At 39.2% G+C, this 25,691-nt stretch overlaps 1 protein-coding gene across 2 annotated transcripts in view; it reads left to right on the forward strand.

Moving 5' to 3' along the window:
* The first annotated feature begins 3,323 nt into the window (after positions 1-3,323).
* Positions 3,324-25,691, forward strand: part of LOC117405878 (cell adhesion molecule DSCAM) — a 174,801-nt gene continuing 152,433 nt past the window's right edge. The window contains exon 1 of one of the 2 annotated variants that reach the window (XM_059030800.1): positions 3,324-4,299. In XM_059030800.1, the coding sequence (XP_058886783.1) occupies positions 4,257-4,299 (43 nt within the window). In that variant the 5' untranslated portion in view covers positions 3,324-4,256. The remainder of the gene's footprint in view (positions 4,300-25,691) is intronic. The other variant, XM_059030798.1, reaches the window with a different exon arrangement.

Raw genomic sequence — 25,691 nt, forward strand, 5'->3', positions numbered from 1 at the left:
TAAATAAAAAAATAAAAAAAGAGAACAACTACAACAAGTACCCAACCCCACACACCCATACATAAAGGCTAATTGATACAGCCAGCCTGAATCGCATGGGAATCAATAGAAGCAGACAGGGTCCCATATTGTGTGGTATTCTTCTATTCAATAGAGGGAAGCATTAACCACCGTGATAACCCTTGAACTGTGAAAAGCAAAAGCACACAGAAAAACAGGAGACAACATTACTTCAAATCCTGTAATTTCCATAACCAGGCACGGCCAAAACATAGGCAGGTTAAGATACTGAACTGTGATTCCCCGTAGGCATTTCTATACACCCCCCTTCCCTGAAATACAAGAACAAAGAATAAAATCATCTGTTTTTGCCAGTGGGGAGGCCAAGCTAGGTTGCAGTTTTCATTAATAAGGCCTCGGCCGAGCCCACAGAAAAAAAACTCTGAAAATATAAGAGCCAGTGCTAAGAGCAACAGAATTCATGACATGGTTGCTAATAATACTATTCGGAATGCTGCTGGGAGGGCTAGAGCTGCACTCACAGCAAACAGAGAACTGTACAGATAATCCACCCAAGCAACAAGGTGCCGGACAACAGACAAAAGAAAAAAAATGGACTGGCATTACTGCTTTATTATTTCAAGAATATAATACAATCCACATTTAAATGGAAATGTGCATAGAAATGCCTCCCACAGTAAGACCAGATCAGAGGCGTCAGGCAATCAGAGATGACAGCCCTTGTATTCTAAGTGGCTGCGAAGGCCTGACGTGGATGCTAAGCTTACTAGACAGGGCATGCATTTTGGACAAGAAGCTCCAGTTAAACCCACCACACGGAGACATTGGTGGTGCCCTAGTTACACCTGGGGCTGAACAAAAGCAACATTGAGAAGTATTCAAATAAGGCTGATGAATCCTTTTTTTATATAATATGCCTGTTTATATTACATTGTGAGACTTAAATAACAAGTGATAAAATTAACAGGGAAGTGTCTGTTTGGTGACACATTAACATAATGGCTCCAGTGGAATATCATAAGATACATTTTAGAGTCCCATCTATCCAGAAATACTAGCCAAAAACTTGGGCTCTATAAACCATCATTGTGTGACTACATGAGTCCCTGCATTCCTTTGCAGGAAACATATTGTTGCAACATATTCTGCCATTTAAGGTCACAGCAAAACCTGAAGTGGATGAAATGCTATGCAATAGCATTCCTTTGAGTTTGACATGTATGCTAATTAATTAGAGCACTCCTCCATCTGACTTTGCTGGAATGGAATATGTGTGCTGGTTTTAATCTGCACTGCCCCAATTCAGTTCGCTGATTGAGGATATATATTGGGAGCCACCTGTCATGTTTTGATGAAACTATTCCTGGACATTTGTTTTGAGATCCTGTTCTACATGCTGTTGATAGACCTAATTTCAGTATACAGTATATAACATACTGATCTTTATATGACACAGCCGCCTACTGAAATAGGCTTCGGGGTTGCCTTCTGATTTACCTATCAGTTACTCAGTTTAGGCTCTGTGCTATGTATCGTAGTGTTCTATTGCTTGGTCTCGGAACACAATGAACGTTCTTTTGAAATGCTTTGCAGTGACGGGAGTGTATTTATATTGGGGATATGAGTAAGGAGGATGTCAGAGGAAATTGGTTATTTTTAATTAAACTGAAGCGCAGTAGTGCCGTCAATGGGGCTGCATGTGTTCCGATGCCGGCAATGAAGAGACAATAATTAAGAAATGTGGATGCGCCATTATTCATTCAGTTCAGTTTCATTTGAATTGATTGTGCTGCAGTGGTAAGCCTACATTATAGCTATTATATTGATAGATAGATAGATAGATAGATAGATAGATAGATAGATAGATAGATAGATAGATAGAAAAACAATGAAGCTAAAATAGCAGGTTTTGAGTTTAACACGTCAGTTTATTCTTCATTGGTTATTTCTAGTGATTGATTATCCTGTTGGTCCTGGTTTGCTGCTGAGACAGAGAGTGCTGCTGAGACAGAGAGATGCTGAGACAGAGAGTGCTGCTGAGACAGAGAATGCTGCTGAGACAGAGAGTGCTGCTGAGACAGAGAGCGCTGCTGAGACAGAGAGTGCTGCTGAGGCAGAGAGTTGCTGAGACAGAGAGTATTGCTGAGACAGAGAGTATTGCTGAGACAGAGAGTATTGCTGAGACAGAGAGTATTGCTGAGACAGAGAGTGCTGCTGAGACAGAGAGTATTGCTGAGACAGAGAGTATTGCTGAGACAGAGAGTGCTGCTGAGGCAGAGAGTGCTGCTGAGGCAGAGAGTGTTGCTGAGACAAAGTGCTGCTGAGACAGAGAGCACTGCTGAGACAGAGAGTTGCTGAGACAGAGAGTATTGCTGAGACAGAGAGTTGCTGAGACAGAGAGTATTGCTGAGACAGAGTGCTGCTGAGACAGAGAGTGTTGCTGAGACAGAGAGTTGCTGAGACAGAGAGTATTGCTGAGACAGAGAGTTGCTGAGACAGAGAGTATTGCTGAGACAGAGAGTGCTGCTGAGACAGAGAGTGCTGCTGAGACAAAGTGCTGCTGAGACAGAGAGTTGCTGAGACAGAGAGTTGCTGAGTCAGAGAGTGTCATTTGCCTGTCCAGTGTAGAGTCCCGGCTTAATAAACTGTGAGTTTGAGAACCTGCAAATGCAGTGTGAGCCTCATTCATTTCCACACAATGCTACTCAGTATATCTATAAATACTGTATTCTACAAAAATCTTTGAACATAAAAATAAGTAGAATAGTATTTTTTAAATCGTTCACTATTAGACATCCTTTTAAAATAATAATAATAATAATAATAATAATAATAATAATAATAATAATAATATAAAGGCTTAATAATATTACTTGAAGAAAGAAATCAAAAAGTGCAACAATCTCGGCCTCTGCATGTACAGTACTGTATGTCATTTATCAAGGTTTAGGCATGCATGCTACAAATATATCTTTACATGTTAAATATGAAATTAACAAGATCGCTACTGGTACCAGTTTGCCTGAAACACGTTAACGTGACCTTGAATCAAGGTCATCGGTTCCTAACATTACAGTGACTCCACAACGATGCCATAACACGGGTTGATGTAAGTGTAAACCAGTGATATGTCCCACAAGAAAGTGAATATACCATAAAGCTTTTTATTAATTCTTACAATCTATTTAGAATATAACAATACTGAAACCACACAAATGTATGGATAGATATAACACTCCTTTATCCAAAAATAATCTCTCACTATATACATATTTATGTTTTAAAAATGTGTACAAGAAGGCATCTTTCATACTGCTGGCTGTACGCGGTGTGTTGTCCTTGCGCAGTCCTCCGGCGATGATGGCAATGCGAACGCGCGGCACCTTTGCTGTGAGCAGTTGAGGTGGTTGCAGAAGCCGATGAGAGGGTTATTCTGTAATGCTCTGAGGCAGAGAGGGTTAGCGCAGGGATCAATGCGACTAAAACAGCAGTGGGAAAATGTGTTTGCTTGCTGCCTGCTGGACGGAGGGAAGTGAGGAAGAGGGTTTGCGTTCAGAGTCTGATTATTACTGCAGTTCGACTGGGCTGGGTTGTTATTGCTAGTCTATATAATCTTTTTTAATATCATCAATAACCTTCGTCTGTTATTTCCTTATGCTTATGCTTATTATTATTATTAATATAATTTATTGATCAGTGGAAATGGTTATTTTATTTTAATTTGTATTATTATTATTTGCAATCATCATCATTTGGAAATTCATTTCACCTGTGTGTGCGTGTCCGTGTGGACCTGCCTCTTTGAAAACCAGCTTCCTGAGTCAGCAACACACCTGTGCTTTCCGGCAAGCAAGCCTCCTCCTCTCGTCTCTAAAGCATCTCTGTGAAGCGGGCAGGAGAAAAAACACGAGAGAGGAAGAGGGGAGAGAGAGAGAGATCAGGAGCGGAGCGGAGTTAGATCACAGCTCTACAGAACAAGACAATCACAGACGCACATACACATTCTCCAAGCGCGCGCACAGTGAGAAGGGGAGACAGGCAGAAATACAGAGAGAGAGAGAGAGAGAGAGAGAGAGAGAGGGGAGAGCGCAACCAGCAAAAGCTGGACTAATCTCCCGTAGCTTGCAGCCCTGTACCCTTCCAACTGACAAATTGAAGAAGGAAAAAAAAGAACAAGGAGAAAGTGTGCAGTGGAAGAAAAGAAGCATAGCTGGGAGGATAGAAAGGCGCAGGGCATGTGGATATTGGCTATCATATTTTTGCAGAGCATCTTGAATGGTAAGTTTTTTTTATTGTTTTTTTTTTATTAAATAACTTTTTTTTTTTTTAATTGATGTTTGCTAGGGGGTTGCTTTGTAATTGTGATGCTGCGCTGTAAGCGCACACAGCGAGCCAGCGAGCGAGGATGGAATTGCCCTGTAATCATTAAACTAGCTTACCTATTCACATCTCAAGGCGTAACTGCATATAATGTAGGGACATACATACTGTATGCCGGGTAAACAGATAGCGTATAGCCCTATCAACCTTTTTTTTGCGGAGGGGATAATCGACAACCAAATTATTATTTAAAAAAAAAAAATGTTTAAATTAAATTAATTAAAAAAAAATGTTCCCTGTTATTTTATTTGACGTACAGTGAAAAAAAAGTGCTACGTGTTAATGAATTTAAAAGTACTGGAATATTTGGTTTCATATGATGTCACTGTAATGTTTATGCCAAGATATCTTAAAAAATGACGTGCAGCATTGGTTGCCGTTTGTTTTTTAGTGAGCAATTTGTTTTCCATGCGAACGTAATTATAAAGTTGAAACGAATATCTACTAGAATCTTGTAATGAAACACATTTTTTACAATTAGGCCCTACTGTTATAACACGTTTTTTAAAATAAAATAACTTAAACTTTGTTTTATTTTATTTGTTTCTGGACCAACGGCCAAAACATAACAATTGTTGTAACCTGTAAATTAAAAATAAAATTAGTCTCTTTCTAAATTGCTTTTTTAATATATATATATTGCTACAAAACGGCTTTTCCCGCAGGCAGCTGTAACAGTTGACATGTGTAATCTGGGTGCAGTTTATCTGAGACCAATTGTGCAAAAATAAATATTATGTCTAATCTCGTTATGCGAACCTCAAAATAGATCAACTGCCCTGAAAACACACACACACACACACACACACACACACACATATATATATATATATATATATATATATATATATATATATATATATATATATATATAATTACATACATTTTATTGGTAGATAACATATTCACAAGACACTCTTGTAGTAAGACAGTTTAGGTGGCCCCAACAGGTTTCCACTACTACAATGCAGAGTGAACTGTAATGTATATTAAGAGTGTTTCTATTATAGGAAAGTGCATTTCTAGAAGGGGGATTTGTACAAGGGTAGAGGGAGGAGGGAATGGTACTGGCTGAGGGAGAGAGAGAGGGCGAGAGAGAGGCTGTTTGGGAGATGTTCCTGGAAGATAGAAATAAATGAGCTGAGAGCAGGGTGAGAAATGAGTGCTGGACATGCAGTACATTCACATCTGGTTAGCTGCACACGGGGAGATTGGAAGGGAAAAAAAACGCATTTGACAGACAACTACAGCCCAAAGTGAATGAAGAGAGAAGGGCAATGTCTCTGCTTCACAGTGCAGAGGGAGGAAGAGAGAGAGAGAAATAGGGGGGGAGAGAGAGAGGAAGGAAGAGAGGGAGAGAGAGGGGCAGGGAAGGAGGGAGAGAGAGAGAAAGAGGGGAGAGAGAGAGAGAGAAAGAGAAGGGGGAGGGAGGGAGGGAGGAAGAGATAGAGAGAGAGAGGCCGGGAAGGAGGGAGAGAGAGATGCCTTTCTTAACACCTTGAGGGACATTCATCAATTCTCATTATTCTTAGGGGGGGGGGGGGGGGGGGATTTTGTTATTCACAGATTTGCATAGAAATGAAAAAAAATGCCCTTGTTTTATAAGCTAATTGGTTATTTAACTAACCTTTAGACTTGATTTGTGCCTTTTTGGTACTAATATAAATGCTCATATGGTAACACCCCAACCCCCCCCCCCCCCTTCTTAAAGCACCTACTGTATCAATTGTGCACAGGCATGCACGTCATTATCTAGCGAGGTTACGGTTTCACTGAATTATAAGCCAATCTATGATTCAATGTCATCCACAAGCATCTATTGAGGGATGAATTTATAGACGAAACTAAGGTCTGTATTTGACCCAGCAATTTAATTTGTGTTATGTTAGAATGCTCTGCGTGTTAAACTTAAATACATTATATACTTCCAAAAATACAAATCCCTATAGGCATACACTTCATAAATAAAAAGAAGTGTACCGTACAGCTTTTATTATTAGATTAAGCTTTGAATGCAAGACTATAATCAGAAATTACCGGTGAACGTATTTGTTTTTGTGTGCAGTTTTATTTTTTATACACTCCTGGTTAGATATGGAACTGTTCTGTGCTGAATGACTCAATTCCAGAACAATCGTTCTCTTAGGATCTTGTGCAGCACATGCTCCATAGTACCGTTTCTATGGATACCCACGTAATGAGCAGGAACTGCACAACATGCAGGTAACCCGGAAGTGATATGCGTATCAACCTGAAAATGCTTTCCGTATTTAAGTGATCTTAGAAATGCAAACTGTACTGCATGCTTCTTTACTGGAACAGTAACTAGAGCCAGCATACTGCAGTGGTGTGAAGATTTGAATTGAATTGAGCTGTTTGCCATCTTTTTTTTTTTATATAAAGTGTACCTATGCAGGCCCTAAGGTTGAGAAACATTAATGTACAGGAAATTCAGGTTTAATTTTATGCCCTGAAAGGTGATAGGTATGGTTTATTCCACTTACTTAGCTCATAGAAGTACCAAAGTACAACCGAATACAGGTAGTGGACTGTTGCCAGTTTGCAGGAAACGCATGTGTAGTACTGTCCACTTCTGACATATTGTGAGTGGGGTATCAGGTAATTAATTTGATGCCACTATTCACAAAGACACGTCATTGTCCGCGAGGGAATAATGGAGGTAATGGAAAATAGACATCAGTAAGCACATACACCTACTGGACACTTAACACATTACAGCTAATGATTAAATAAATCTCCCCGGTGATGGACAATGAGCAATGGAATGAAGGTAGTTGGGTTAGGTGGGTTTATTGCTACCATGGTCTTTTAGTTTGTGCAATGGTATGTACAGAACAGTTCATGGCTGCTGTACTTCAGATGCAAGGTTATCACATGCAAAACAGAATGACAAGGTAGTAAAATTCTGTCTAACCTGGTGCTTCCTGGCTGCACTCTCAGCCGCTTGATTAGATCATTTTAATGGTGTTGCTCTAGAGAAATCTCTGCCTGCCCAAGAAAGAGCAGATAATCCCTTCAAACCTTGAGGCCGCTCGCAGTTTTAGCTCCATTGTTTGGTAGAGAGCCATGCCTTGATGTGGCTCCATCTATATGTACTGTTAGGTGCTTATTCTCCTGACTTTTAGACCAGCTATGTATAGTTCATCCTCCTTGTATAGGAGAAGTTGTGCAGTCCTGTCAAGAGGAGGCAGAGAAGCCTGACTCCCTAGGACTCATGGGGTACCTGGCAGAGCTTGATAGGTATGTCTGATATACACTGAATATTACCACCTGGAATCAGAGCCTAAGCCACCAGTAAGTGTCTCAGTCTAGTTGCCACACACGCAATTCCTTCAGTGAAGTCCCCCTCAACTAGGTGTGCCGCCTCTGAGGCACAAAAAAACATCTGAATGGAAGGGCAGCTGTTAAAAGTTTAAACTTTAGAAATCCTCTATTCATCCAATAGGAGACATTGATAACATCACTACTATAGCATTGACAGCCAATATTGTGCGTCTACCGCAGTAATATTGGGTCTTGATTTATCTAGCTTGTGCTCAATGTACAGGACTGGCATTGCAGTGTTGCTGTAGTCATCTGCGGTGATGAGGAAGCCATTCAGGAAACTGCTGCTCAAATTCAGATGATCAGAATTAATTTGGGGTCTCCAAATGAAGCCAAATGACCCATTTTGTTTTCTACTTTTGGCCAGTGCAAAAGCAGCTTTTGTCAATGTATTATCTGTTTCCTATGTGGAGTACGTCATGGATTTATATCAAATTAAAAAGAGGGACAAGTTATCTGGAATGTAATGAAACTGTACTGTGAAACTGAACTCTTTCAAAATTTACCGTTAAACGAGGCCTGGTTTAGATGTGCCTGTGTGCTTTGTTAACATTGATTTTCTTATGGTTGAGCAGAATTTTCTTTAATGTTCGCATCCTTTCTTAAAAAAATAAATAACTTAAAAAGATTACATTGGCCATCGCTTGTTTTAGTGGTTTAGAGGTAGGCCGTAATTTCTGTCATTTTAGCAAAGATATTTTTTATATATATATATATATATCAGCTGGAAATACATTTCTTTCACCTGAGCCCAACAACATTTTTAAAATGATTGCCTTTTGACTGACACTCTTGTTTGGGTCACTTTTGGGACACGAGCAAAACTGGAGCCGTGTGAGATGCTGTACCTTCCCTTCCTACACAGCTGTCAGTTTGCATCATAGACTCAACTGTGCAGCTTCTGTCGTGGTTTGACTGGAATGATGTTCAGGGCGAGTTAGCGACAACAGAACCCAAAGATAGAAAACATATAGTAATAAACTATATCTAAATGTGCATGGAATTATATTAAGATCGTAGTATTATTATAATAGCATAAAATAATTAATTGTTTGAAATTAATAATAATAATAATAATAATAATAATAATAATAATAATAATAATAATAATAATAATACAGTTCTTGCCCTTTTACAACGCTATAGTGGGGAGCCATAGTTGCAAGACCATGCTATTTGTGTTCTGCCTTATAACAAGTATAAAAGGGCTACTGTAATGGCATTATGGAGTGCATTATAACGGGTGAGCGCTATAATAATAATAATAATAATAATAATAATAATAATAATAATTATTATAATGACCACTTAAACAGCAACATGGGCTATTTGGGGTACTTGAAGACCAAGGTTGAAAAACCACTGCCCTATAATGGTAGATGGAGAAGTGAAGAGTGAATACATTGAACAGCAGATTCCATTGCATTTCTAACAGTATATTTTAAAAGCATGCAGGGCTCTTTTTGCTTGATCTAAGCAGCAGTGGGTCTAAATACTGCCTCTGAGGTCATTCAGATTGGTTGACCAAGGTCATGAAAACCGTCTGCATTTACATTTAAATTCTGTTAGAATAGGGATAGCCACAATTCACATTGTTCACAGTTCATGAACTGTTTTAGCTAAATCACGTTGGGGTATCTGTGTGCAACAGATTGCGTAAATACTGCATGTAGCAGTAATTATTTGATCAAATTAAGATTGTAACAATATTGTATCTGGTTATTGACTGAATATATATTTTCTCAGCTAAAGAGGAGTTATTAACATTGGAGCAATAAAAATAGGACTAGGTTATTTAATAACATTTTAGTTTGAGGGTCAGTTATACATTGTTATACACAATCTATAAACATGTTGTATGTTGTAGTGCCTTATAGATTAGGATGGCACTACACATTGTATTATAAGAATGTTAATATATTTATATTTTGTAATTCTTATAGATAAAAAAATACAGAAAATAAATCATTATGTGTTGTTTTCTGTATTTGTTTAAAAAAAAAAGAGAATTGTAAATATTAAAAAGAACGCTCTGGAGTAGTTGCTCTTATCTTCTATGTATTACTGTGTGTTCCAGTTAGTTTTCACAGAGCAGCTTTATTTAATTTTTTTTTGTATTTTAAATAGTTTCACTGTGCCCAAATGGGGATGGACGCAAAGCTGGGAGACTGAGGAGTATTATTTGTTTTTTTTGGCTGCCAGCACACACACACTGTGCATCGCTGATTCCCACCAGACCAAGCCTATCAGCTGGCGTGTGGCTGACGAAGGGCCTGGCTTAGCGTCAGTCAGGCCTAAATTCTACGAGCTTGAGAAAACGTGTCTCTGTTGATAACGAGCCCACAGAATCGGGTTTAGCACTGTTTAACGTGGAGCTCTGACTACTTGGAAGAATAAGCTTGCTTTGTATTTGTTTATTTAATTTTTTTGGTTAATAAGAGTTGTGTAACATTTTCTCTTGATTTTGTGGGCTGACTTTAAATTTGCACTTTAGACATCTCCAGACGAGCTATTTGACAAAACAGCTTATCAAATAGCAAATATGACTTTGCTTCAGAAAATGACAACTATAGAGATGCTTGAGTGAATGTATTAGGAATGTGCAAATGACTGTTTTACATGGACATGTAAAATAATAAGTATAGTATAGTTCTGTTAAGGGATAAGTGAGATATTAATGTATTTTAAAAGCATTCATTATTATTGTTGCTTCTATATAAGTAAGGCGACTGGACCTGGAAAAAATTCACCCATCGCATGTCTTGTTAGTAATTATTTTAGTGTAAATTTCCTTACTCTTTCCTATATGTAATGGGCAGTGTTGTGTGATACGTTGCTGTGACGGATTCTTTCCCCTGTCGGTGAGATGAGGTTAAAAGCTTGGTTCATGCCCAGCCTCCGCCCTGTTACACAAAAGCCCCTTTCACCCTGGCATGCTCTACCCGGGTCGGAACCTACCCGGGTCAGGACCCGGTGTCATGCGGGTCGGCTACGCGATTTCACACTGCTTTTTGACCTGGGTGACAGATGCAAGTACACAATGTGCGTATCCAATGCCCTGGGAGCAGCTTGTTAAGGACGCTTCCATCCAAACTTCTCTGGATTGAACCGTTGGCCCAAATGTTGATTAGAGCAAATGATTCTTCATCCATGCTACAATCTGGCTCATGGTGTGTCTCAAGCAACAGAACGATGGCTAAACAGAACACACAGAAACGTTCCTTGCGGAAGTGAAACCTTCACGCAGGTGTGGCTGTTTGTTATTTTGTTGTCATGCATTTTGTGCCACTTGCCGGGTAGCCCTGATGCTGACACCAGCCCTAGGTATCGGTAACCGTGGGAATATCAATAATGTGTAAATGTTCTTTTGACACAACTTATATTACAGTACCAGTTAAAATAGTTAGAGCTGTAATTTATAACTGCTTGGATAACCTAATATCTGTATTTCACCAGGGGAAGCTCTAATCATATTTAAACAAAATGGTAATAAAAAACAGACTTGAGATAAGGTAGTTCCTCTTTTCCATGTCTCTATAAACGTATTGATATCTGAAAATGAAAAGGGGAACAAAAACTGACTTATGGTTTGATATTTCCCCTTAAATGTGTGAGTAATTAATTTTACAGACCTACAAATATAACCCTGACATATTTTTGTTAGCTTCTGTAAATAGCTACGGTACAGTACATAAAACTGACAACCCTTTCCTCTAAACAATACTGTTTACTGTCAAAATGAAATGTCCTATAATTCTTCTACTCCTCTGTTATCCCCCATTAGGGGTTCCTCTCCCTGACCACAAGGATATATAGCCAGGGCACCCGTGAACATGTCACATTGAAGTCACAGTTATATATTTAAAGACCCACTAATCCAATTGTGATGCAATGTGCTCAGTTACTGAGAATCTGGGAATACAAAGAGATGACCGCCTGTCTTCACATGCTTATGTATGACACACTTTATTTGACTGATATACTGGTATAGTTGGGCTTCACTATAGTTTATTGTACCAATGGCTGAATTTATATAAAAACAAAAATAGAAAACTGTAGGTTGGTATTTATCAGACTTGCACTTAAATTCACCAAGGGGTATTGTCTGTGCTTACTTGAGAATAGTGTTGCCCATTTGTTTCCCACACAGTCTATTTGTGGCATTCAATCAGTGCAGCTTTTGTAAGAGACAGTAAGTGATTAATTTTGCTGTCAATACATTTGTCCCTTAATCAAAGCACTGAATAACGCAGTGGCACAGTACTGGGCTAAACAACAAGATCACATATTAACAAAATGGATCCTTTCTTGCTGCATCCATGCAAAGCCAGATACACATCACTCTGTCCTGCTACATTCAGTGTTCCAAACTGCTATTTTATTATGTCTATGAAACATTGAGAACCACAAAGGTTTATTTATTCAATATGCAAATAAAAGCCAGAAAGAATTTGAATAATGGGAAAGAGTGACCGCGAGATGAACAAGGCTGACTTGAATTCCCCTTAAAAGTTTATTTTTAAATGAAGTGTAAGATTTAAGATCTACGCTTTAGTCCGAGAGAGAGAGAGAGAGAGAGAGAGAGAGATCCATAACAAATGACTGGTGTCCAATAATTTGGAGAGCAGTACTAGGAAACTGGGCTGCATTACTGATGAGCTCATTTAGAATTCGATGGGAAGTTCTAGAAGGGGGCAGCAGTGTGGAGTAGTGGTTAGGGCTCTGGACTCTTGACCGGACAATTGTATGTAAAAAATAATGTGTAAAAAAATAATGTAATTGTATGTAAAAATAATGTGATATCTTGTAACAATTGTAAGTCGCCCTGGATAAGGGCGTCTGCTAAGAAATAAAAAATAATAATAATAATAATAATAATAAGAAGGGCACGGGGAACTGGCTGGATCAGAATTCTATTGCTTGGAGGAAAATGCAGCATATTAGTAGAGGTTATTGGGAATGAAACGTGAGTGCAAGTGTGTATGTGTGGCATTGGGAAAGGGGGAGGGGAGGCGGATTACTAACGCACTCGCAGGCAGGCATTGCTTTCATCAGAAGCATTTAGTCATCTTGAAAACACCATAGCCTGTTCTAATCGTTGCAATGGGTTAACTTGGGATATGCCACACCCTTTAGGGTATAATGCAATAAGAATGCCTTTGCACAACCATGGCAAAGTGTTGTAAAGTATAGTAAAAGCATGCATAGGAAAGCCCAGATAGTTATGGTAAAGCATACTAAAAATAACAATGGTAAACCATGATAATCTACAGTAAATGTCTAGTATAGCTGTCGGTTTACCTTGGTAACCCTTAATAGGGACATGCCCCTAGGTGGTTTCATTATGTAACCAGTTCCCTGGTTTGATAGCCTAATTAGCCCATGGTAATTCATATTTGTGTTTTCTTCTCACCAGCGACCCCTGCCAAGTTGTTCTCTTCCTATGGTTTATAGCCAGGGGCCAGACTGTTTGATATTCCAGAGCATAAAAGCGAGGCTTTGTCTTGATGGAGAATTGCAGTAGCTGCACCTGAGCATCCTTATCCTGCTCGCTGCTTTCTCTTGAACTCAACTGTATGTGCTTTGCATGTGTGTGGATCTGTAGTGGATGCGTCACAAATACTAATGGCACTCCTTACAATACTAGGTAAGTAGTATTGGTAGTGATTCAATTATAATACAGTATGCTACATTTTAAGCCTACATGTATTGAATCTGGTAATAACAGTAGTAACGGTAATGACCATGATTATGTTTATGAGCACGAAGCTTCAGATGTCATTTTCATGTGTTTTTCCCTTTACTGTTTTATGATGTTTGCAATCATTATGAACGGTTCTCGGGTCTGTTGCTCCAACATTGAATCTTCCAGATCTCCCTTACTGGGCTTGGAGCTTGCTTTGAGCTTCTCTGAAGAGAACCTGCACTGAACAGCCATTTTCATTGTAGTCAGTCATATGACACTATGACCATTCTAACCCAGCCCCACCTATTTGACATATATACAAACCAAACCAAAAAACTGAGGTATGTCTCCATGAAAGAGTGTCCAGTTGTAAAATAAAACTATATTTTGTTAGAGCACACATGTGTTTTATATTACAGAACATCTGAAGGGGTCCCATGTTAAAGGATGCTCAGTTTGCATGCTTTACTTTCAGTTGGTAGTCTTGCATTTCTAGTGTCATAATAAGTACAATAGTCTCCACACCTTCCTGTCTTTAACCTATCAGCTGTATTCCCCAATGTCTGATGCTTTGCAGAGTGTGACATGCTTTAACCCTGAATCCTGAGCTCTGGTGAAATGACCTAGGAAGTGAAACAAAACAGACTACCTGAAAGTAAGCCATACAAATATTGAACTCTCCTTAACAGTGATATATATATATATATATATATATATATATATATATATATATATATATATAATATGCAATATGCAAATGCATGTTTGCTATATAGCATGTGCTTCTTTCAAAACTGGACATATAGTATTAGATCTACATAGATGCTATCCAATTCTTTGAGATGAAACGGCAAAAATCAGGCAAGTTGTTATTTTCCCCAGTACCTGACACTGAAAGGGATAAATGCCCTATTAAGTTTAATTTAACTTCACATGATTTTTTTTTTTTTACCCACCATTTGATGCATTGATGTAGAATTACTAGAAACTCCAGATTAATACTGAAAGTCGACCAGAGTCCCGTAAAATATGTAACTTTTTTTTTTTATTTTTGTAAATGTCTCATTAAAGTGTTGGTTGCCTGAGGTGCAGTATGTGTTGGTTCCCATCTGTAGCAGCCCTTCCCCTGAAGTGATTATGCTAATTGGTGTTTGATCAGATGATTAAATTATAATTCGATTAATCCTGAGTACTAAACGCTCTGAATACATTTACGTCTGATTGGCTGCCTTGCTTTAAAGCTGCAGAGTCCTCCGTCACAACCCTCTTGTACAGGAAATGGGATGACTGGTGATTGAAAGAGAAACATATGCAGTGGTAAAAAAAAATCCTGCAGAACCTACAGTGGGATCATTTTCACTCCATTGGGAAACTAAATAGGATAACGCTTCCATAGCGTGTCATAAAGAAGCATTTCATTAATATGCATTGAACCAATTTGAAAATGTTCTTGTGAATGGAAGTCATGTGGATTAAATGCACATTATTTATATTGGTTTATATAATGCTACACACCAGACTTTATATGTCTTTATTTTGTTTTACTGGAGCAGGAAACTACCAATTCTCAAAAGGCATACTCAACATGCATATGAAATATGAGCTCCAATGACAGTCTAATGACAGATACACACATGCATGGCATGTCTATTGACTGTTTATTAACACGGAACTAAACTTCAGCAAATGGTTCATTGCATATTTACATACAGTGCCTTGCGAAAGTATTCGGCCCCCTTGAACTTTGCGACCTTTTGCCACATTTCAGGCTTCAAACATAAAGATATGAAACTGTAATTTTTTGTGAAGAATCAACAACAAGTGGGACACAATCATGAAGTGGAACGAAATTTATTGGATATTTCAAACTTTTTTAACAAATAAAAAACTGAAAAATTGGGCGTGCAAAATTATTCAGCCCCCTTAAGTTAATACTTTGTAGCGCCACCTTTTGCTGCGATTACAGCTGTAAGTCGCTTGGGGTATGTCTCTATCAGTTTTGCACATCGAGAGACTGACATTTTTGCCCATTCCTCCTTGCAAAACAGCTCGAGCTCAGTGAGGTTGGATGGAGAGCATTTGTGAACAGCAGTTTTCAGTTCTTTCCACAGATTCTCGATTGGATTCAGGTCTGGACTTTGACTTGGCCATTCTAACACCTGGATATGTTTATTTGTGAACCATTCCATTGTAGATTTTGCTTTATGTTTTGGATCATTGTCTTGTTGGAAGACAAATCTCCGTCCCAGTCTCAGGTCTTTTGCAGACTCCATCAGGTTTTCTTCCAGAATGGTCCTGTATTTGGCTCCATCCATCTTCCCATCAATTTTAACCATCTTCCCTGTCCCTGCTGAAGAAAAGCAGGCCCAAACCATGATGCTGCCACCACCATGTTTGACAGTGGGGATGGTGTGTTCAGGGTGATGAGCTGTGTTGCTTTTACGCCAAACATAACGTTTTGCATTGTTGCCAAAAAGTTCGATTTTGGTTTCATCTGACCAGAGCACCTTCTTCCACATGTTTGGTGTGTCTCCCAGGTGGCTTGTGGCAAACTGTAAACGACACTTTTTATGGATATCTTTAAGAAATGGCTTTCTTCTTGCCACTCTTCCATAAAGGCCAGATTTGTGCAGTATACGACTGATTGTTGTCCTATGGACAGAGTCTCCCACCTCAGCTGTAGATCTCTGCAGTTCATCCAGAGTGATCATGGGCCTCTTGGCTGCATCTCTGATCAGTCTTCTCCTTGTATGAGCTGAAAGTTTAGAGGGACGGCCAGGTCTTGGTAGATTTGCAGTGGTCTGATACTCCTTCCATTTCAATATTATCGCTTACACAGTGCTCCTTGGGATGTTTAAAGCTTGGGAAATCTTTTTGTATCCAAATCCGGCTTTAAACTTCTCCACAACAGTATCTCAGACCTGCCTGGTGTGTTCCTTGTTCTTCATGATGCTCTCTGCGCTTTAAACGGACCTCTGAGACTATCACAGTGCAGGTGCATTTATACAGAGACTTGATTACACACAGGTGGATTCTATTTATCATCATTAGTCATTTAGGTCAACATCGGATCATTCAGAGATCCTCACTGAACTTCTGGAGAGAGTTTGCTGCACTGAAAGTAAAGGGGCTGAATAATTTTGCACGCCCAATTTTTCAGTTTTTTATTTGTTAAAAAAGTTTGAAATATCCAATAAATTTTGTTCCACTTCATGATTGTGTCCCACTTGTTGTTGATTCTTCACAAAAAATTACAGTTTCATATCTTTATGTTTGAAGCCTGAAATGTGGCAAAAGGTTGCAAAGTTCAAGGGGGCCAAATACTTTCGCAAGGCACTGTACTTATCTACAAAACTCAAAGCGTTACCCAAAACAGTTCCAGATTGGTATATTAAACATGATGAACTAGAGCTCCGCACAGAACACACTCTACATGCCTGTATAGATTTACACTCAGCACGGCACTGATTGAAGACAATACAAGCATCAGAGACACCAGCCGAAAGCTTATTAAAGCAAACCTACAAGCTGTTTGCACGAGGATTTTGCGAATCAAAAGGCACGCACTTCTTACTCTGAAGTCAAGAGTTTTTTTTGGCTAAATCTTTTTTTTCCCTGCATTTGCACTAAATCTATATTTCTGTTTCCAGCTATTATAAGTACATGACTCATAAGGTTGTGTTATCAACTGAGAAAATACATGTTGACCTAAATGATGAGCAAGCCTACACTACTTTCACTGAGGACAATACAAACTTGCATACAGTCATGACTCAATTGTAGGAGGGCCTCACATTTCACAAGGGGATCGACTTTCTTATTCCCAATGCAGGGCAATGGTTTTACTGGGAAGGATTTAGTGATTGTGGGGGGAAAAAAACAAAACAATGGATCATGAACTTCACGACACTGAAATGACTGAATACAACAGATGCAATTGCTGTATGGTAATGTATTAGGTAATGTAAACTTTACGCGGCAACTGTATATTTATGTATTTTACATTTCAGCAAATCCATTTTTAGAATATGAGAAATCATATTGTACTGCAGGTTTGAATGTAGGTGGTTCTAGTTGCAGGAATCTCACAGATATCCAATGCAGGCTGCTTTGTGCTGTTGAGTTGTATGCATATGCAGCTCGTTGGTTTGGTCCCCTTGCATATACACTGGAATGAAGAAAAGCCTTCTTTGTTTACACTATATAGAGTTTTTTTGTTGGCTGTATTCGAGAACCCCAAAGCATTCCAAAGCCTCCAATGCAATGCATCAGGAGGAATATCCGATGCTCATTTGAAATGCATTTCCAATATCGTAAAACAAAGTGCAAGGTTTGGTAAATAAGCCAAACACAGCTGTTGCTCACGCAGGGGTTCATTTTCCTTAGAGCCAATAAAAACGCTCAGTCAATTAAAGTGGCTCAGGGCACTGCAGGCATACAGTCTTGGTTAGTGAGAAGCTTACATTTTGTTTAAAATCATATTACTGAGTAATATCTCGTCATTATTACTTTTAGACATGTCATATCTCTGAAACGATTTTTAATAATGTCTGACAAGCGCATCGTTTTAAACCCTCACTTCCTGCTGTTATATTACACAGGATGGTGTATTCAAAGCAGACCTGTACTGAACTAAACAGTTTACAGTGTGTGTCATTTTATTTTGCATTATTATTTTTTAAAACCCTATTTGTCCTGCTAACGAGCTGTAAAAGATTCAAACCTAAACGCGCTGACCAGCCAGTTTAAGGAAACTGAAATGATCCATATTAGGATTCATAACCTGTCGGATTCCAATTACTTTTTAGCAGCTTCCAGCGTTTGGTTTGTAATTATGTTGATTCAAACCGTGACGAAACATAGTACTCCACTCTCTCTCATTTCTAAAAAATTGTATATTTTCTAAGCAACATTCCCCAAGTGTTTTTTTCTCCCCGTGCTTCACGTTATATCGTGCAAAGGATATATATTTTTAGCTTGTACAATTTTACAGATGAACTGCCTTATCAGTTTCTTGCTGTAAAATAGAAAATGCATTTGATTTCAGAGATCTGTTTTTAAATTTGTTACTAAAAGAGGAAGGTAACACGGTGGATTGCTCATGTTAACCTCTTCCCTTGTCTTTAGTTATTTCTCAATTATAGCTGGTGGCAGTGGCAGGAATTCAAATAACTGATATGCATGGAATGGGATTGATGTGGTTTTGTGATCATTATTAACACAACTACCACGACAACGACTGCAAACACAAACAATATAAAACAATAGCATAAAAATATAAAAATGCAGTTCTTTCTCTTTATCACATTTCACATTTTTGGGGCTTTTAAAAGGTTTGCATCATCATAACCCAGGGGACAGAGAAAGTAGTGTACGAATAGACAGTTGCCAAAATCTCAAGATCTACCTTTTTAAAAAAAAAATTTCATAGTACACTTTGGGTAAATGCATAGTTTATAATTAACCATGATTTCGCTGCGTTTTACTACAATTTGCTGTGCTTTTGCTATGGTAAACATTTATAATGTCTAGTGCTTTTAATACAACTTATTGTAAATTTCTCAGTGTAGTTTGCCTGAGATCTGGGAGGATAGTTTGCCATGCAAGTACAGAACCCGTTAATGAGGTAATAGAAAGTGAGAATCTAGGTTTAGTCCTGTATTTGCTGATACTGATATATAGCAGTGTGTGTGTGTGTGTGTGTGTGTGTGTATATATATATATATATATATAGATATAGATATATATATATATATATATATATATATATATATATTTAATCTTATAACAACAAGAACATGAGGATGTGCATCTGACATGGCCATTATATGTAGGCCTATAATCAAAGTAACTTAGGAAATTCATCTGAAAATTATGCTGAAGCAGATCCTGACAAAAGAGAAAACACAAGATTAAGGTTAATGCGACTAGTATGAAAACAAGTAACAGTAAATACTAAATTACACAGATTTCAAAGATTACAGTTAAGGGTACGTAGGTGTATGGTGTTTTCTTTAATTGGCTTGTTTTTAATCACATACGCTTTTACAGCAGGTAATACAGGCAGATGTAAGTTACAGCAAACACTCAAAGCACACACACAGACACATACACACACACACACACATTTAAACATGGACCCGTATCTGCACTCTGGGAGAATGATGGAATACAACAGAATTGTAGGCATCACTTGCTGGGTCACCCTGGCCTATGCGACGTTCTACACACATCGCCTTTGCCAGTAGTACTACGGTCAGGTCTTCTGCAGGGTTTTGATTTTTGTGGGAGCGAGCAATATGCTGCAATTGCTGGCAGGGGAGAGTGTAGCGTGCACGGGGGTAGGCAGCAGCAGCGCTGGTAGGTGACGTAAGCACACACGAAGACATAAGCCCGATTATACTCTCCTTGCAAAGGAGCCGGCTACAGTGGAATCGCCGCTATGCTTTAGTGCAGGAGGTCCCGGGTTCGCGCCCGCCATCCACCTGTGTGTGGATTGCCTCGCCCTGTGTGGTGCGCCTGCCTGCATTAACCCGAGATTGCTACAATATATGAATGTGTGTACCGGTATAATAACGTGTTTATTTTTACAATATTGAGTCGCATCTTCATTCTTGCATTTGTACCATGCAAAGAGACCGGATCTCCTTTCCCTGGTCGTGGTAAATATTGATGAAAGCAAATTGCAAAACACTACTTTTTGAAAAGTGCTCTGCAACGTCGGTGCAAGGTTTAGCCGCAGGCAGCACGCACAGAAATGCTTCCTCAGACGGGGTTCTCAAACCACCCAGAGGCGCCCTGGGGAGTGACCACGGATTTCTGACAAGGGTTATCATTGCAGTCCCATCCAGGGCAGCAGCAGCTAAGCTCTCCGCGGTGAGTGACAGCGGTGGCAATGGACCGTGGTCATGTGACTCGCCATGCTGAATATAATATCAAAAATATTCTATTACAACCTTCACATGCAATACGTCTTTGGTAGTATTTTTACTCCTGTGAATTGTTTTTTTCATTCGGTTTAATTTCTTGAGATGTATTTGTGTAAAGTCAAGACAGTCTCTGAAGAGCTATGCATTATCACAAACTCTGTGTTAGGCGGTATTGATCACACAGTTTACTTCATTTAAACGCCTCGGTAATTCTGAAAGCATTCCTTACAGGTGGTTGTTGTGTGCGGACATTTGACAGGTTTTCTTGTGTTTGATTGACTAAGTGCTCATTTGGACTGAAGGACAGCAATTGTATTCAATAAAGCCGTGCAACTGGAATCGAAAGTCTTGGCAAAGAATGTGGCACCACTCTTGTAAACGGGTGACAGTATTGGGTTATTAATTAAGTAAAAATATATTTAAAAATAATATTTGTCAAAACCCAGACACAGACTCCTTTCCACTTAACTCTCTGGTTCAGCACTGGCACTGTCAAACAAGTAGATTCTGTATATACCAAGGTCAGAGCATCAAAAAAAAAATTGAAATTTCCACAAAAAAAAAAAATTGTTAGATTTTTTAATTACTTAATTGAACAGCCCATTGAATGCATGCCATTTATGATTGCGAAAGGTTAAAATTGAGAATTGATAGCTCTTCAATTCAATATAAACGGTTGCATTCCGATGAGCGCTGGACACCGGAATGCAGGAGGCTTGTCTGGAAAAGAATCAGTGTCAGGAGGTTGAAATGATTCCAGCTTAACAGTTTGCAGGCTCACCTGTGCCTTGAAATCCTGATTGTCCAATCAGCCGTAATCCAATAGATATCTATATACATCTTTTGAAAAATTCAGTACTTTTTGGTCATGATGTTGATGGGGGCTTCAGAGCACTGTTCTTTGATTTGCAGGTCAGGATCTCTTTTTAAAGTGCTTTAGCACAATATGGTTAATGCACACTGTAGAGCTGTGTGCAGAACCAAAGGACACGTTTATCAAGGTTTTTTTTTTTTTTGTGAAATGAAAATAAAAATGAAAAAAGTAGAATAACCCTCCCCATAACTATAATTAAGCTTTGTGGGTTTTTTTTGTAAAATTAAGGACCATTGTGGTGTACTGTGTACACAATATTACTTGAGTGTATTTTGGGAATTGTTCCCTGTTGTCGTGACTTTAAAACATTAAAAAATGCTTGGTCTTTGAATGGTTAAAAGGGCATTTAGATGCAAAATGTGTTTCAGAACAGCCATCTTTACCTTGCTTTCCTCGCCTAATCTCGTATACGTGGCCTGTCTGTGGAGTCTTGAATTATTAAATGAATGCCTGCGTGAAAGGCTTCACGTTGAGGGCCTGCTGTATTTACATGGTAATGGAGTACAGCCCTCAGTTCTGAGTGTCTTAGTTTCACATGGATATTAATGAGATTCTTCACTTGCGAAATCTTCCTTGGACACCTGGGGCCATATTCTTCAAAGTCTCCTGAAGAAAAAACGTAATAAAGTTCTTAAGAAGAAATTTAGGGCCATATTTTCAAAGCAACTGAGAAACAAACTAGGTGAGCGTGCTTGGGAGACATGGTGTTCTATATCCCAGCTGATTGGTTCTGACTTTGTCATATTAACAGGTGCTTTTCTCCATCCAAAACACAGGAGTTCATTAGAGACTGGAGTAAACAAGTGGAAAATATAAATCTTAAGATCATGAGAAACTATGGTGAGAGAACTGGTGGGGAACCAAAGCAACCACTCTGTGTTGTTGATTGTGGTGAACTCTTGTCATATAATTGGATGATGCCGTCACATTTTCAGTGATTAAACCTGCTGTAATGGGGCAGGTCTTGGTTTTACAACAGCCTTTTAAGATTGCACATAGTCAGTGGTACACCTGGTGGTCCCTGCTGGAAACACTGGTACTTGAGATGAAAAGGTTGAAAACCACGGTTCTAAAATGTCTTCTTAAGAACATTTAAAGAATACGACTCCTGGATAGCAACAGTACAGATCCCTGTTGTAAATCATATACCAAGAGATAGGATAGTGACTCTGATATACATTCAGACACAAATTACTGCAGCCTGATGCTAAGCAGTGTGTAACGTTCAGCAATTCAAACTTTGGTTGCCTGATATGAATCTGCCCATCTGTTGAACTGAGTAGATACAAGATCCCACTAGGACTGAAATGTTGCCTCTGGGCCAGGCTTTCGGGTTATTCATTTCAGTGACACTTTAGAGTAAGTGGCTCTTCAAGCTGTTTAAGGAAGCAGCTTTAACATGTTATGAGCTCATGCGTGCCTGCTGATTTCCACGGCAGTTCACATGAAATCGTATCTCAAGTCCCTAATTCACATGAAGAGGCACTTGCTGTGAAGTTCCACCGTCATTTCTAACACAAACAAATGAATGAATAATCACTTTATGAGGCATTAAAAAGGAACGCGTTACGGAAGAAACCCTTCGTGTTTCTTTGCGACTCTGAGTAGATGAGTTGAAAGTGACGAGTACTAGATGACAGGTCTGTTGTTTAGAGTGGAGTTATTTTTCCTTTGCTACTAGAGCAGTTTGCAGATTGGAGTATAGTTATCTTTCCTAGACTTGAATATACAGCTCTGCAATGTTAAATGACATCACTTCCCTTTTATGTCTGGTAAAAAGATTGTAAGTACATAACTAACTAACTAACTTAACTAAACAGTGATATTTAAAAGGGAGTCCGTCTTCATATGCTTCTTCACAGAGAGCAATGTTACCACCCAGCACACGGAAGTTGGTTTTAGGATATTTTCGTTCCTCCAGATTACACAATGCCAGACTGTGCCTTCTGTTAAACTGACCTCTCAATAGTACCATGTGGTGGCATGTGCCTGAAATGTGTGTTCCGCGGCAGGGAGTGGGAGAACATTACAGTCAGTAGCGAAGGGAATTAGGATGTACGAGAGAGGAATAAAACAGAAAGTGACGCAAAAAGTGTGCCATCCATTACTGACTGCTGATAAGGACAGCTTTAAAATCAAACAGCCCGGAGTCTCCTGGCTTTGCTGACAGAAAAAAAAGCCTGATTAATTATAGATTCGCCAAATACATTATTGAACAGTATCACTTATTTCTTCTTTCTGGTTTAACTCATGAAAAATTATTTCAATTAGAAATTTTCACTCGGGCCATTGAGCAAATGGGAGCGCGGTGAGGGTGCTCGAGTTTTGCCACCTTGCCCGTTTGAAGGTGGGGTTCACATTTAAAACTGGAAATCAGGATAAACATGTAAAACAGAAGCACAGGCTGTACAGATAAGCTGGTTAATATGAAGAAGCATTCTCAAAACGTTTGCTAAAACATTCAGGGAAACTCAGTGCTACAAATAAGAGTAGATTCAATCAAAGTATATAGCAACGCTTTGTAAAATACATGAATAATATTTACACTGCCTGGCCTGTTTTATTAGGGCCTGTCTACCCGATTGGTTTTGGCATGTTTGACATGTAGGTGTGTTCTTCTGATATATCCTGGGTCTCTTGATTACTCTGTAAGGCCAGCGTGGCTGTTGATCTAAGCATTGTTGTGGATCAAGTCCACAGAACAGTGCTGTTCTTGAACCTTGATACCGATGGCTGCTTTCAGGATGATAATGCACCGTTCCTCCAGAATTGTGCACTAATGCTTTGAGGAGCCTGACAGAGACAGGCATCTCCCATAGCCATTGATGTCCATTGAGCATGGTTGGGATGAACTTGACGTATTCATCATCATTATCCTCTGCCTGCCTGTGCACAAATTCCATGAAATATTAATATCTGCATAGATTAACACCTTGAGACACCTTCCAGCACCTTGTGGAGTCTATGCCATGTGTCAAGGCTGTGATCAGAGAAAACAGTGGCCCAATCTGATATTATCTATATCTATAATTAAAGTCTGGCTAAGAAGCTAATTCTATTGGTATTCAATATGGGTTTTCAAATCATTCTTCAAGATTCAAAACACACAGATAGTGTTTTTGATGTTTTGCCTACCGTACTGGCAGTAGGCCTGTATAACCTGAACTTCTGTGCCCACTCTCAGAAGTCTTTATTATAATTGAATAGAGCTTCTGATGAATTATGTTCACAAAGTCTGTGGGAGATGCGCAGAGGCACACCCACACAGGCACGCATTATCACTGTCTCCAAGAATGAACGAATCTGGAGGATAACCAAGTGCTGCATGTTGGCATACAATACAAACAGAATTTCTACTGCCTCTAATCACTTCACCTTTATGTTTTACCCTTGAAGAGATTTTCAGTGCTGCTGTAAAAGGGGCGGTGAAAATAACATTTCTGAACCGCCTTTCGTGAAGCTCCTAAAGTTCTGCACAAGCTGTAGCCAAGACTTGATATCCTGATTGGTATTGGGCTAAATATATTGAAAGAGAACAACATTTCGAGCTAATTCAATGATAGTGTAGGTGGTAGAGTTGAGATGCGACACACAATAAATTAGCCTAAACATCCACATGGTGATTAAAGCAGTGCAGCGTACAGGTGTTTAAACTTCACACACACTGAGCTTTGGGCATAGCCGTTTTCAAAGCAGTCATTTCCCAAAACATTGCACAAATAAGCAAGGTTTTTGAATTTTTTTAAGTGTTCAAATTGAGCACCAAGTTTGAATGGACTGAAGCCATTAAGAACATCCATCCATTATCCGTAACCGCTTAATCCTATAGGGGGTTGCGGTGAGCCAGAGCCTAACCCGGCAGACATAGGGGCGCAAGGCAGGACTACAGCCTGGACGGGACGCCAGTCCATCACAGGACAACTAAGGGACAATTTAGAGAGGCCAATCCACCTAGCCAGCATGTCTTTGGATTGTAGGAGGAAACCGGAGTGCTTGGAGAAAACCCACGCGAACACAGGGAGAACATGCAAAGAGAGACCCCTGAGGCTGGAATTGAACCCAGGACCCAGGACCTGTAAGGCAGCAGCACTAACCACCGTGCCACCAAGGCTTGCTTCCAAACTATGTGCTTGTTTTGTTATTTAGAAACTATTGTGTAGCATGGAACGTTTTCATTGGTGTCTTGAACGCTACCCGCTCAGTTACAGAACACCCTGCAAAGTTTACAAGAAACATGTCCTGTGTTGTCCATAGCAGAGCGTTATATTTCTAAACAGAGGTCATAAATCAACTGGGCAGTACATTTCTCAACATTGACTTACGAAAGATAGTCAGTTATCTATGTGTAATGCCCGCTGATATTACTAATAAATAGGTTGAACTATCCTAGTGTACCTTACCTACCATCCTAGCTAGACCAATAGTAAAACATGATTGGTTTACTAATGGCCTACTA

Source organism: Acipenser ruthenus, chromosome 9 (assembly GCF_902713425.1).
Source record: "Acipenser ruthenus chromosome 9, fAciRut3.2 maternal haplotype, whole genome shotgun sequence".
Classification (NCBI taxonomy): Eukaryota; Metazoa; Chordata; class Actinopteri; order Acipenseriformes; family Acipenseridae; genus Acipenser; species Acipenser ruthenus.